The 15,259-nt window shown below is 36.0% G+C and overlaps 1 protein-coding gene across 2 annotated transcripts in view; it reads left to right on the forward strand.

Annotated features, from left to right (window-relative positions):
* The window catches only part of ALDH1A2 (aldehyde dehydrogenase 1 family, member A2), a 138,317-nt gene that overhangs the window by 80,042 nt on the left and 43,016 nt on the right, over nucleotides 1–15,259 (forward strand). Inside the window, exons 5-7 of one of the 2 annotated variants that reach the window (XM_006894503.1) lie at nucleotides 5,867–5,928; nucleotides 8,132–8,260; nucleotides 8,737–8,850. In XM_006894503.1, the coding sequence (XP_006894565.1) occupies nucleotides 5,867–5,928; nucleotides 8,132–8,260; nucleotides 8,737–8,850 (305 nt within the window). The remainder of the gene's footprint in view (nucleotides 1–5,866; nucleotides 5,929–8,131; nucleotides 8,261–8,736; nucleotides 8,851–15,259) is intronic. The other variant, XM_006894504.1, reaches the window with a different exon arrangement.

Genomic DNA, 15,259 nt, shown 5'->3' on the forward strand with positions numbered 1-15,259 from the left:
GAATTCTATCATTCTAATCCCCAGCCTCATTTCTGTCACCAAGTCCATGTTTTCGGACTACTGATCCTTCTCTGTTCCCAACTTTTGCATTATTATTATTTCCCATTATTATGATTGCATCTTGATTTTATGTTCGGTTGATTTGTGACTGCAGAAGTTGGTAGAAAACATCTATTTCTTTCTCTTGGCTCTGGTTGTTGGTGCATAAATTTGAACGATAGTGGTATTAAAAGGTCTTCCTTGTATGTACAATATTATCTTGTCCCTCACACCATTGTATTTCAAGATAATTCTAGAAACTGTCTTTTTAACTTGAAAGTGATCCCCTTTTTCACCCTCACCTTTTCATCTCTGCTGTAGTAGATCATATGATTGTCTGACTTAAAATGTCCCCTGCCAATCCATCTCATTTCACCAATGTCTAGTATGTCAATATGATTGCGTTCCATTTCTTTCTTAATCATGTCCAGTTTTTCTACATTCATGCTTCTCACATTAAACTAGTGGACTTTTAAAATTTTAATTATTGGATTTTTTTAATATTATATGCAGTTATTACTAGTGCATGAAATGAATAGGACACTATTATTAGTCCCTCATTTATGTTTTTAAGGTGATGCGAAAAGTAATTATATTAATTTTAAGAGATGATATAATAAAAATCAGATAAATAGTAGTGCTTACACTTCAATGTAATACGTATAAGTGACTGGACTCTGAGTAACCTTAGTCTAAAATATTAGTGGTCTTTGAGGTATGGTCATAGGCACCAAGGGAGCCTTTTGAGTGCTTTTAGCCTTAGCCAAACGAAGGTGTTTGTAATTATATGCTAGTGTTTTTCAGGCATTTCAAGTCAGACCATTGGTGTCCATAGTAATTTTCCATTATCCAGATGAGAGTGCAAACTGAGCTTGCAAGATCTAAGAAGGGCCATCTTTCTCTCCAAACATTCTTTGGGAAGAATTCAAGCACTCTAAACTCTTTCTTTATTTACTACTTAGGGAGACTGTGGGGACTAGAAGATTCAGTCCCCTTTCTCTTGCCAGCTTTTAGCTAAATGCTTTTCAAATCTGTGGACAGTTTATCCAAGAAAGATTTTTCTTCTCAATAGCATAGTTTCTCTTGGGAAGCAATTATAAAATCTAGTTCCATTCTTCATGAGGCCAGCTTTTTAAAATTGTGACTTCTTCTTCATTTCTTAAGTGACTTTCAGTATTGTATAAGCTGTTGTTGTGTACTCTTGAATTGAAACCGGTCCATAGCTGATAGCCCACTGGATTTTCAGAGGTAGTAAAACACATGAGAGGAGATTTTCCTTCTTTCACTCACAGAGTAGCTGGTGAATGCAAACCACATGCCTTTGAGTTTGCAGTACAACTCTACCATAACTCACCAAAGCTCCCTCAAACACAGTTGCCCAACATGGGGATCGAACCCACAACTCTAGGATTAAGAATTCCATGCTTTTCTGATTGAGCTAGCTATACAACTGTTATATAAATTGTTACGTGCTATCAAGTGAGAACTGACCTATTGCTGACTCTCCAGTGAGTTTTCAGAGGCAGTTAATTACACGGGAGGAGATTGCATATCTTTCTCCCACAAAGCAGCTTTTTCATTTAGATGTTTCTGAAAATAGATAATGCATATAGAATCCCACAGATGTATAAAACAATATCCACAGCTTTATTTGTAATACCTAATATGAGTTCCCATACTGAAAAATGGCATACTGAATGATTTAGCTATGAGCAAAATCTTGAATAATTCAAGAAGCATCAAAAGGTGGAAGGAATACACAGAGTCACTGTAAAAAAAGAATTGGCTGACACCAAACCATTTTAGGAAAAAGCATATGATCAAGAACTAATGGTAATAAAGGAGTAAGTTCAGACTGCACTGAAGGCATTGGTAAAAAATAAGGCCCCAGGGCTGATGGAGTATCAGTTGACATATTTGAACAGATAGATTCAGGCCTGGATGTGTTCCTCATGTTAAAACAAGCAATCTGGAGAACAGCTGCCTGGCCAGTTTACTGGAAGAGAATCATGTTTAATTCTCATTCCCAATATGGAAATTATAGAACAATATCATTAATATAATGTGCAAGCAAAATACTGCCAAAGATCATCCTAACTGGATAGAATAATTCATTGACAGAACTACGAGAAATCTAAGCCAGATTACAAAGGGGCCGTGGCACTAGAGATAACATTGCTGATGTCAGATGGATCTTGGCTGAAAGCAAGAGTACAAGAAAAATGTCTACTTGTATTTTATTGACTATGCAGAGGCATCTGACTGTGAGGATCACAAAAAAGTATGGGTAAAATTGAGAATAATTGGAATATAAGAACATCTTACTGTGCTCATGTGAAACCTATACATAGATGAAGAAGCTGTTGTCTAAACAGAGCAAGAGAACACTGCATGATTCAATATCAAGAAAGAAATGTCAGGATGTATCCTTTATTCATTCCTTTTCAGTCTATATGCTGAGCATATTATTCAAGAAGCTGGACTTTACTAAGAAGTATGTGTCATCATGATTGGAGGAAGACTCAACAACAACCTGTGTTAATGCAGGTAACACAACTTTGCTTTCTGAAAGCAAGTACTTGAAGTGCTCATAGCAGTAGATCAAGTACTACAGCCTTCAATATGAATTGCATCTCAACACCAAGAAAACAAAAACCCTCTCCACTGGGCCAATACGGCAGCATCAAGCTAGATGGAGGAAGGATTGAAATTGTTAATAATTTCATCTTACTTGGAAAATAAAAAGATGAATTGCGTTGGGAAAATCTGCTGTCAAGGAACCCTTCAGAGTGCTAAAGAGCAACGGTGTCAGTCCAAAGACTAAGATGTGCCTGATCCAAGCCATGGTCTTTTTCATTGTTTTCTGTACCTCTGAAAGCTGGACAGTGACTAAAGATAACAGAAGAAGAATCGATGTCTTGAGTTGTGGTACAGGAGAAGAGTATTGAATATTGCCGAGAACAATTATATCTGTCATGTAGAAAGTGAAATCAGGGTGCTCCTTGGAGGCAAAGATAGTGAAAGGCCATCTCAATTCTTTGGGCATATTATCAGGATAGACCAGTCTTTGGAAAAGGGCATCATGCTTAGAATGGTGGAGGGTCAGTGCAGAAGAGGAAGACACTTGATGAGATGGATTGACACAGTGATTGTAGCAGTGGGGTAAGATGTGTTGATAAGGTTGACTCAGGAGATGGCAAGTTTCAGAGCTACTGTTTGTAGGGTAACTCTGACTCATGGTCTACCTGATAGGACATATGAACAATAAAAACTAGAAAACAAAACTAGTGGAGAGTTGTGCTGCTCACCTAATTCACCAGAAACTGCAAGAGAGTTTTTCTATATGCTTTAAAGCCTCTGAAAACCGGCTTGAGGGTAAGTTCTGAGTCAGCTCTGACTTGATGGCAGAGGGTGAGTGGGTAAGACTAACAACTTTTTTTTTTTGCAGGAAATTTTAGTCAGATAGTTAGTCTTTGCTGTTGACTTGGAACTGACTCATAGTGGACCCTCCAGCAGGTTCCCAAGGCTGTAAATTACATGGAAGAAAGATTTTGTATCTTTCTTCCAAGGAGTTGCTGGTGGATCCAAACCACCAGAGGTTTGGCTTTGAGGTTAGCTGTGCAGCTCCGTCTTGAGACCACACCACCAGGGCTCCCTCATTTTACAATGGAGCCATAATTTATTTAGTCAGTGAAATAAGGTGCATCTATTTTTTCAAAGTGTAAATAAAATTATAAATAAACAGCATGAATTAAGTGGTTCTGTTTGTGTTTTAGTTAACAGAAATTAAGCAAAATTAAAGGATACATGCATGTGAAGAGTAAGCTTTTTGAAAAGTTACAGCTGCATCATAACAGTTAACACTGAGAGGAAGAGTTGACGATAAGTGGCCAAGGAGCTGGACCTTTAATTTATCATTGAAAAATATAATTATGAATTTAAGAAAACATTATATGAGAGAAATAATAATTTAGATAAATTATATACAATAATAAATGATCTTAGCTCATTCGCATAATTTCTGTTCCAACTTTTACACAGTCCTCCTGCCCTGACCTTCAGTTCCATCCTAATAGTAATGCACTTCCACATGTCTCACTGAAGGTCTTCACTTCCCCTGGAAAGTTTGTTGTTAAGAGAGAAGACATACTAATATAATAGCCAAAGGGTGGGCAGTAGAGGGAAAACCAAAGACCGTGTTCACAGCGTAAAATAAAAAGTGGTATTGCTAAAAGTGAACTACTCTGTGGTGATTTTGCTTATCCATTTAAATAATTTAGATAAAAATAATAGCTTGTTTACATTTTTTATTTATGGTGTTTATTATTAATTTAGCTTTTTCTTAAAATGAATATGGTTTGAATTCTTGAATAATTAGTTCCTTCAAGAAGGAAAATTCAGAACACCATATAGACTGCCTCCCATATAAAAACCAAAACAACTGTTTAAAAGGTATATATGATTAGGTATGCTTGTCATGACATGAGTCCAGAATGAAGACTGCATAGTGGAGTGGACTTGTGGGGAGGGATTATATAACAATAAAAGAATTTTTTCTTTTACTTTTCAAAGAGAAGAGCGAACTGAGGGGAGGGTGGGCAGGGAGAAATGTGTAATAATGAATGAATGGAAATCCAAAATCTCTGTAAATTTTCATTAAGATTAATTTTAAAAAAGAATAGAATATACTGTGTCAGATACAAACATGGTTCCCTGACATGTAAAATATCTCTAGTACTTATGATATTGGAAGGTGGACTTAATTCTTTCCTCTTCCATCACTAACTAGCTGGGAAATCCCTCTTTGTATAATGTGGTTAAAAATTGTAATTTGTCATTATGTGGACAAAACCGTTAAATACAAATAGTGTCTATTTATAGTGGACACTCAACAAATTATTAGTATATATAAATAGCCCATGTTGCATTTTTCAATATAAACTATAAACCCACATGGAATTATATAACATAAAAAAGAAACCCCAAACCAAAGGGAAAACAAACAAGTTTATTACATTTCTTTCAAGTTTTTTTACTTTCAGCCTTTAGGATACAAAGACTTCTTCATTTCCATGACCAATTTGATGATGGAAACTATGGACTATGCACCAAATTATCTTTAAACTCTTAATCACTGTGAAGTGCCTGTGTTCCACCAGTACCCAAGAAGCACATTTGGACACCTAGATTGAGTTGCAAAATATCTCTCTTTTTTTACTCTTCTCTTTTTCCAGTTGCCAAGCTTTTTAATATACCTATAGTATTTTACTTGGTTTTAAATTTTTACTATTTCAGAATGTTCCTTAAAAGTTTATGGGACCTCAGTTTTTAAATAAACTGTTTCAAATACGGATGTGAGGAAGCTCAGGTAGCATCGTCTCTATGAAGTTGCGGTGTTCATGCAAACGTGGCACCCGTCTAGTGGTTTGGATCCACCCGTGTTTCCATGGGAGAAAGATGGCAGCCTCTTCCTGTGCGATTTATAGCCTCAGAAACCCATTGGAAGGAAGGTCAGCTATCCAGTTTAACAACGAATTGAGTTTAAACACTATTATCATTTTATATTTAATATAAAGTTTTGTGTTTATCAGTTTCCGGAAGTAGAAATCAGGAGGGAATTTTCGCATCTCTGTGCTCTGTTGCATTTGTGGGAGTCGTCTCCCAGAGAAGCCTCTGCCAGGTGATATTCTTTTACTAGCTTTCAGGAAGAGCTAAGTGGGATGTTTTTCAGCTTTGTTTCTTTTATTTTTATTGCCATAAAAGTTCTCTCTCTGCATTTTTCTTCTTCTCTGAACTGCCTGGAAGTGACCAAGCTCATTTCTTTCAGATGGAGACTATTTTACGTTTACAAGACATGAACCCATCGGAGTGTGTGGACAGATCATCCCGGTGAGTGTATCTCCTCACGCCTCATATTTATTTTCATTTGAACTAGTTCTCTTAAAGACACATAAAACATGAACCTTAGAGATGTATGTTTTCCATTACTGGAAAGAAAGGGGGGAAAAGCCCTCTGAGCTCATGTTGTTGACATATCTTTAACAGCCTCCCTGCAAATGCTTATTTGAACAGGTTAATAGGGTTTCAGCTCTGTTACCAGGAGTTGAGTTCTCAAGTCATGGAATTCTCATGATTAAAATAAGCAAAACAAAACACAGTGTATTAATAACCTGCCATTGGTTATGGATGGCTCTTTAGCTTATGGAAAATTAATGCTTTGTTATATTTGCTTGTTTATTTTTTAGAACTGTGACTCATCATCTTTCCAGGCATATTACTTTATATGATTTTTTAATCCCATTCTTCTCCACTGTTTCTTTTCAGAAGAATCTAGATAGAAGATGCTACGAAGACACAGCAGTACAGTTAACGTCACGGTCATAATTGAAACCATGCCGAGCTGTTGTGTGTCTTGTAAAGGGAAATAGATGTAGTGCTTAGTGTTTGAGTTCGAACATTAAACATTGTCCCTTTTCCTCTTTCTCATGCATATCCTTGGCACTATACAAAACGTCACTGGATCTTCTAAAAGTACTAGCTGATAGTTCTGGCAGGGATTTCAAGGGGAAACTGAAATAAAACTGTTAAGAGTATGAAGCAAAAACTTTTTTTCCAAAATGTGGGAGAATAATTGAAGATAATCCTTAGCTTTTGGGGCCAAAGATTTTTGGCAGATGATAACATTTTTGTACTATCTCTAATCCCTGAGTTAACAATGAAGTGTATTAGTATTAGAGAATGAAAAATGGAAGGAGTGGTTTAAGTTTGCATGCTCCTGAACGACCTAGGAAATCGTATTTGGGTCAAAGATTCCATCACTTTAATTCTAAAGACTCAAACCTGCTCCTCTTGCTCTTCCCTAGACTCTCAGAGCTGCTTCTCTCACTGACATGACAAGAGCTGCTTGTCAACCATCTCGGGCTCAATTACTGGACTCCAAGATTTATACACTGTAGATAGAATTAAAACATCACTGTGGACTCCCAAGTTTATAAACAACTAAGGGGAAAAGAAATTGGGTGTTTGGTGAAGGCAAGACACTTGTATATTTTTGCAAGCTTGCCACGGCCAGCAAAGGCCTTCTAGGATGGCAGCTGAGATGCTTCAGGCAGAAACACATTGTGGTCAGGGGCTGAGGGCAAGAGACAGAGATTTCTGTTTTCTCTCTTAATGAAATTATCAATGACACCTGATAGTGCTGAGGCTCATGCTTGAACCATTAAAAGCTTAATATCCTTTAAAAACCAATTTAATCCATTTTAGACCTAAATGGCACACATATATACATATAAATTACATTAGGGTTTTTTTCCCAGTGGAAAAAAGAGAAACTAAATCTTTGCATACTTATCAGAAGGTGGATTTTATTTTTTCTGTCTTCATGTTTATTTGTGATATTAAAATTGGAAAAACAAACCCATTGCTATCAAGTTGATTTTGACTCATAGTAACCATAGAAGTCAGAGTATAACAGGGCTATAGAGCTTCTGAAGCTGTAATTGTTACAGTGGCTGACTGCCTCAGCTTTCTCTCAGGGAGTGTCTAGTGGTTGCAATCCATTGACCTTTTGTTTATCAGTCAAACACTTAGCCACTGTACTATTAGAGCTGGTTTTGTGACAATATCTATAAAGAAACGGCACTACCTTGAAATATACATGACTTAAATGTAATTCACCACCAGAATGTTCACTTCTCGTTCTTCACATTGAATAACTTTCCTATCAGTGTAAAAGTTCTCATTTAAAAGTACCAAACACTAAAGTTTTCATATTAAGATGGAAAAGTGTACCTTTAAAAATATATAAAACAACAAGAAATCACAATAAAAATTCCCCCTTAACCATTAGATGTCTTTTGGTGAGTTTATGTACTGTAGTAATTTGCCAAACAGAAAGAAAAGGAGAGTCTTTCAATGTCAGTGCTAGCCCATTAAATTCATAATGGAGTAATTAAAAATCCAAACATCTATACATTGTAGTGGACAAGATTTATGTTGTGGACTAGTCTGAGAAATTTGAGAAGTCACAGCTTGAAAACAAAGTAGTGGAGGAATATATTTCCATCTATCAAACAGATATTTTTCCTTTCAGTGGAACTTCCCCCTGCTGATGTTTGCCTGGAAAATTGCTCCGGCTTTGTGCTGTGGCAATACAGTAGTCATCAAGCCCGCAGAACAAACACCACTTAGCGCACTCTATATGGGAGCCCTCATCAAGGAGGTAAGAGAAACTGACTTTAGGAGTGTCTCTGACTCTTTTTCCACTTGGGGCCTACTGGTCTATATCTGATTTAATATGTTTCTTTTTTTTTAAGTAATTTTTTTAAATTTTGTGATTTTTAACAAAAGTTTACAGAAAAGTTGGTTTTCCATTCATTTATTGTTGAACATTTTTCTCTCCCTCTCTTCCCCCTCCCCCAGTTCACTTTCTTTTTATAACATTCATTCATTGTTGCACAGTTTCCTCCTTTCCAAGTCTCTTTGCAATGTTCTTCTTGTTCTGGACTTCTGTCTTACATATAGTGCTTAATTATATATTCCTTTTAAATAGTTCTTTTCTTCATGCTGAGTGAAATATCTCAGGCACAAAAGGGAGAATAGGAAAAGAGTGCATGAACATTATACAGAACAGATGAATAATTTAACGTGTTTTATCAGTTTTCACAAACCATATTTCCTCCAATTCTGTTTTGTTAGGCTGGATTTCCACCAGGAGTCATCAATATTTTGCCAGGATATGGGCCAACAGCTGGGGCAGCAATAGCTTCTCACATTGGCATAGACAAGATTGCGTTCACAGGGTCCACAAAGGTAGGTACTTGAGAAGCTATGAGTTGAGAAAACAGCCCTGCAGATGAACAAAAGGATATGAAACATAAATGGAAAATAACAGGCAGAACCCAAGTCTTCAAAGGACAACAGTGGTGTTATAGAACATTGCAGAATTTTAAGGCAAAGACACATGCTGACTTTGATTTCATAGCTCTCCAAGCATTTTTTGTGACATACTGATATAAAATTGTCTCAGAAGAAGCCATCATAGAACTTTCATGAGTCACAAACAACGACAGAAATAAGTTAGGAAGCTAGGAATCCAAGCTAGTTCTTTTGGGGTCAAATGAAAACACAGCTTTACCTTTTCATTAATAACTATGCCATAGGTATGATACGGAGCAAGAGTCAGTAGACATTTCCTGCAAAGGGCCATATAGGAAATATTTTTTAACTTTATAGGCAGTTGCAACTATGCCTTTGTAGCATAGAAACAGCCATAGACAATACTTAAGCCAATGAAGAAGCTAGTTTTCAATGAAGATTTATTTATTGGCACTGAAATTTAAGCTTTGTATGTGGACAATTAAATGGAAACTTTATGCATCACAAATGTTATTTTTTTTCCTGACTTTTCTCCCAACCACTTAAAAATGTAAAAACCATTCTTAGCTTATAGGCTGCGTTACGATAAGCAGGTAAGCAAATTTGACCCATAAATCATATAGTTTGCAACCTGATAGAGAATCACAAGTTTACTTAGAAAGATTGCTCTTAAAATGTTAACCCTAGGATGTTTTGCTATTAAAGGAGAAAGTCTGATTGAATGCCTTAGGTACAACTTATACATTACATCATCATTGCCCAAAGGAAACATAATGAGAACCACATTTGTAATTTAAAATTTGCTATTAGCTACATTTTTAAAAAATAAAGAGAAACAAGTGACATTAATTTTCATGTTTTATTTAATCTGACATTTAAAGAATAACATTTCAGTATTTAAGCACTATTAAAATATTAATGTGCTTATTTTGCATTCTCTTCCATATGAAGTCTTTGAAAAGTATATTTTATACTTACATTTTCAATTTCTAGCAACTTAGATGAATCACATTTTAAGTGTTTTGTAGCCACATGTCACTAGTGTCTTGCATATTACAACAGTGTAGATCTGGAGATTTGCTCTAATCAACTGATGCAGAATGAATGGAACTGATTAAACTAATACCATTAGAGAAGAGATTGAGATTGTTAACAGTTTCAGCTTGATCAGCTCTACAATCAACACTCTTTGTACCAGCAGCCAGGAAACCAAAAGATAAATTACATTGGGAAAAATCTGCTGTCAGGGACCTCTCCAGAGTACTGAAAAGCAACAGTGTCAGTCTAGAGACTAAGGTGTACCTAATCAAAGCCAGGGTCTTTGCAGTTACTTACTGTGCATCAGAGAGCTGGACAGTGATTAAGGATGATAGAAGAGGAATTTATGCCTTTGAGTTGTAGTTCTGGAGAAGAGTACTGAACATGCCATGGACTGCTAGGAGAACAAACATGTCTATCCTGGAGAGGGTGAGACCAGGCTACTTCTTGGAAAGATTTTGAAACTCTGTCTCATATACTTTGAGCATATTACTAGGAAGGACCAGTCCTTGGAGAAGGACATCATTCTTGGAAGGGTAGAGTGACAGTACAAGAGAGGAATACCCTGGATGAGATGTATTAACTCAGTGGTAACAGGGTAATGATGGTAGGTGTGTCAGAGACAATTAAATTGGCTCAAAATAGAGGAGGGTTGTACACAGTGTCACTATGAGTTCCAAGTGACTTGACAAGCCCATTAACAACAACAACAACATTGTGACTTTTTGTACAACAAGTTAAACACGTACCCAGTCCTGCCCCATCCTCTCCGTTGATTTCTGCTCTGTTTAAGCCCATTGTTGCTCTTACTGTGTCAGTCCATCTCCTTCGGGGTCTTCTTCTCCTTTGTGAACCCTCTTCTTTTCCAAGTATGATGTTTTTTGCCGGGACTGACCCCTCCTGATAACATGCCCAAAATATGTATGACAGAGTCTCACCATCCTTGTTTGTAAGGTTCACTCAGGCGAATACTTCTTCCAAAACAACTTGTTTGTTCTTCTGGAAGTCCATGGTAAATTTAATATTCTTCTCGACACAATTCAGAGACATCAATACTTCTTCAGACTTTCTTATTCATTAGCTAACTTTTACATGTATGTGAAGCAATTGAAAGCACATTGCTTGAGTCAAGGGCATGTTAGTCGTTAAACCCACATCCTTAATCTCTAGCATATTAAAGAGATTCCTGGCCACAGATTTGCCCAATGCAATACATCAATTGATTTTATAACTTCTGTTTCTGTGGGTGTTGTTTGTGGATGTAAGTAAAATTAAATCCTTGACAATTCCAATCTTTTCTCCATTTATCAAGCTGTTACTCATTGGTCCAGTTGAGAGGATTTTGGCTTTCTTTATATTGAGGTGTAATCCATACTGTAGTCTTTGATCTTCATCAATAAGTGCTTCAGCTCTTCATTTTCAGTGAGCACTATTGTGTCATCTGTATAACATAGGTTGTTGATTAATCTTCCTTCAATCTTGATGCCACATTCTTCTTCATGTAGTCTTCTAGGCATTATTTGTTCAGCATACCTGTTCAGATTGAACAGGTATGTTAAAAAGGATTCAAGTCTAAAGTACACCATTCTACAGCACCTTGCTACAGTTGTTCAAACCACTGCTTCTTATTCAATATTTAGGTTTATTATGAGCACAATTAAGTGTTCTGAAGTTCTCCTCAGTGTTATTCATAGTTTATATTGATCTGTATCATAATAAAGCCTTTGCATCAAATACCTTTTCATGGCTGAATGCAGGGAATACCAGAAAGATACTTATTTATATTTGATTGACTGTGCAAAGGTGTTTGTTTGACTGTGTAGATAATCCAATAAACTCATATTTTTTAAAGCCCATCAGCTTAGCTTACATCAAAACATTAAAGATGAATGTACGTATTTATTATTAAAATGAATTGTTTAATATGTAATTCCCTGCTTCCATCTCCTCTATTAGTTAATGAGCTGTTGAGTCCAAATGAATCAGTTAAAGAGGCATTTACTGTATCCGTTTTTTACAATAAAAATGAAATAATATATATGATTACCAATTTAACATATCCTCACTTATGTTTCACTTTCATTCTTATAATAGCTATATGGAATATTATTGCATCAGTTAGTTATAATTTACATGTATAATCTTTCATTAATGTACACTTTTGGGGATTTGCTTCTGATTTTGGCATTTGTCCTTATTAAAGAGACAACTAAAATAAAAATTCTTAAAGTATGAATCTCCATATATACATACACACATATACGTGATATTCAGATACTCCGTTGGCTAATTTCTAGAAGAAGAACTGTAAAATTGAAAGACTTGCAAACTTTAATTTGCTTATCAACAATGTGTAAGAGTGATGGTTTCATTTATGAAATTTCCTTATGTATTCTATTAATATTTTATGTGTTGAAATATTTCCATGATATTCCCAGCTTGTTTTCCTTTTTAGTATTTTCAAATACTGTTATTTTCCGTGAAGAAGAGTTCAATTTGTATATAGTTCTTTTTTTCCAGTCTTTTTTCTTAATGTTTTCAGAGTATAGAGCTGCACTGCCAACCTGGAGGAATGGAGTTAGAATCCACAGCTGCTTTGCAGGGGAACGATGGAGATCTCCTCTGCAGTTTTGTTGTTGTTATTGTTAAGTGTCACTCAGTTGAATATGACTCATAACAACCCCATGAACAATAGTTCTGACCTCTGTCCTATCCTGAGCCATCTTCACCATCCTTGACATAAATATGTCCATTACCACAGACAGTGCATCATTCCTTCTCATTAAGGGCCTTCCTGGTCTTCGTGGGCCCTCCACCTTCCCAGGCATGCTGTCTCTTTCCAAGGAAGAGCCCTTCCTAACAACATGTCTAAAATATGTGAAGTGAAGCAAAAATCCTCACCACTGGACCAACAGGCAACATCATTATTGATGGAGAAAAGACTGAAATTGTCAACAATTTAATCTTGCTTGAATTGACATTCAGCACCCTTGGTACCAGCACTCAGGATATATAGAGACGTGTAGCATTTGGAAAGTGTGTTGTCAGGGCTCTCTCCAAAGTTCTGAGGAACAATGATGTCAGTCTAAAGGCTAAGGTGTGCGGGATTCAGCACAGTTTTTCCAGTTACCTGCTATGCATCTGAGAGTTGGACAGTGAGTAAGGATGACAGAGAAGAATATATGAGTTGTGGTGTTCAAAAAGAGTGTTGTGCGGAATATGCCATTGACTGCCAAAAGAACAAACAGATACATCTTAGAGAAAGTGCAACCTGTGTGATTTACAGCCTCGGAAAACCTGCTGGACTGTCAGGCATGGGTTGGTTCTGACTCTACAGTACATAAAAACAACAACCTCAAGATTATATAAGTGATCTTTATAATTTTCCTTAAGACTCCTGAAATTATCTTTTAGTTATATTTTTGTTTAGATTTCTTACCTAATAGAACTTACTTTCTTATCTAATAGAACTTACTTTCACATACAATGAATGGTTAGGTTTAAGTTTCATTTTTTTAATAAATGAGTGTTCAGTTATTATAGCATCATTTATTAAGCAGTCTACTCTGTGAAACTCATTTCAGTAAGCATAACATTTTATGCTCAATAAGCATATTTTCACTATTTCATCTTGCTCAGCTCCACAATCACCACCTTCAGCAGTCAGGAAATCATATGAGTTGCTTTGGCAAAATCTGCTGTCAGGGACCTCTCCAGAGTGGTCTCTAGAAACTAAAGTGCACCCGATCCAGGCCATAGGCTTCGCATTTGCTTGGTATACATCTGAGAGCTGGACAAGGAGTAAGAAAGGCAGAAGAATGCCTTTGAATTATAGTGCTGGAGAAAAAGAGTTTTGAATATACCATGGACCAGCAAGAAAACCAACAGGTCTGTCCTAGCGAGTGTGAAGCCTATTTGTTCCTTGGAGGCGAAGATTTTGAAACTCTACCTCACATATCTTGGGCATGTTGCCAGGAGAGACCAGTCCTTGGGGAAGGACATCATGCTTGGAAAGGTTGAGAGTCAGTAAAAGCCGAGTAATAAAAGTAGTTTGAACTGAGTGAAAGATCAGACAAATGAAACTACTGACTCCACAAATGAAACTAAGGCACCACAGTTACTACAGCTTTCAGAAGATAAGTCATGACATAGTATGCATGATACCCTCATATTAAGCTTTTTCCAAATCTTTTTGGCTATTTTTGCCCATTTATTCTTTCAAAACAAGTTTTGCGTTCATTACTAAGTACTGTGTTTTTTCAGGAAAAAAAATTACAATTTAAATTTTGATTGGTATTATACATCCATGTTAAATTTAAAGAATTTGGTGTATTATGTGTTGTACTGCTTGCCAGTATGTCAGCTGTTCAAATCCGCCAATTGCTCTAAGGGAGAAAGATGTGTAGTCTCATTCCATAAAGAGTTACAACTTTAGAGAACTGATTTTGGAGGATCTCTCTGATGTGTAATCAACTCCACAGCAATGAGTAAACTGATGGTAAGTTCTGTCCTTACCAAATGGACTTCATTTTTAGGAACATAGTAGAAATTTGTTTGTTATACAGTGTTCATAACTTTGTCATTATCCAGACCTTAGACATTTCTTATTAAATTTAATTTTAAGGATTTAACATTTTCTCCCCAAACTGTATCATTCTAAAAAATGAGTGCTCCCTGTACCTCTTAGGTACAAGTATCATTTTTTGAAAGTTATATTAATTAGATTGAACCTAACTTTCCAGGCCAGGCAAAAGTATTGTAATGAGCCTGTAACATGAGCTACTTGGGTTCAGAGCCATGATTTTGCCACTTAAGATCTTTTTAATTTTTTAAAAAAATTCCTTTATAAAAGCATAATTTACCAAAGTAAAATATATTTCTTTTAAGTTTCAATTTTATGGGTTTTAACAAAAGTACAAACCCTTGTAACCATGACCCAAATCAAATTATAAACCATTCCCCTCACTCTAAGCACATGACTGTTTGCAGCCAAAATCTGTGGCCTCAGATACTTTTATTCATTGTCTATTTTAGAATTTCACATATTTCTAGGACTAATACAATGCAGATCTAGTATTGGTCATTTTCTTTACCCCTCAACATTTACTATAACTACTGATGTAGTTGGGTTTAAATCTTGTCTCCATCATTGTTTTCTGTATGTTCCATCTAGAAGGTTCTCCCTCCTTTTTTAGTTTTTGTTTTGGGGAAGTAAGACTTTTCACACTGTATTTTAACTTCTTTATTATTGTCTATTGCAATACAGATTAAATTAGCATAAAGATTAAATGTTGTTGTTGTTGTT

Source organism: Elephantulus edwardii, unplaced genomic scaffold (assembly GCF_000299155.1).
Source record: "Elephantulus edwardii isolate Elephantulus edwardi_28Jun2011 unplaced genomic scaffold, EleEdw1.0 scaffold00145, whole genome shotgun sequence".
Lineage (NCBI taxonomy): Eukaryota > Metazoa > Chordata > Mammalia > Macroscelidea > Macroscelididae > Elephantulus > Elephantulus edwardii.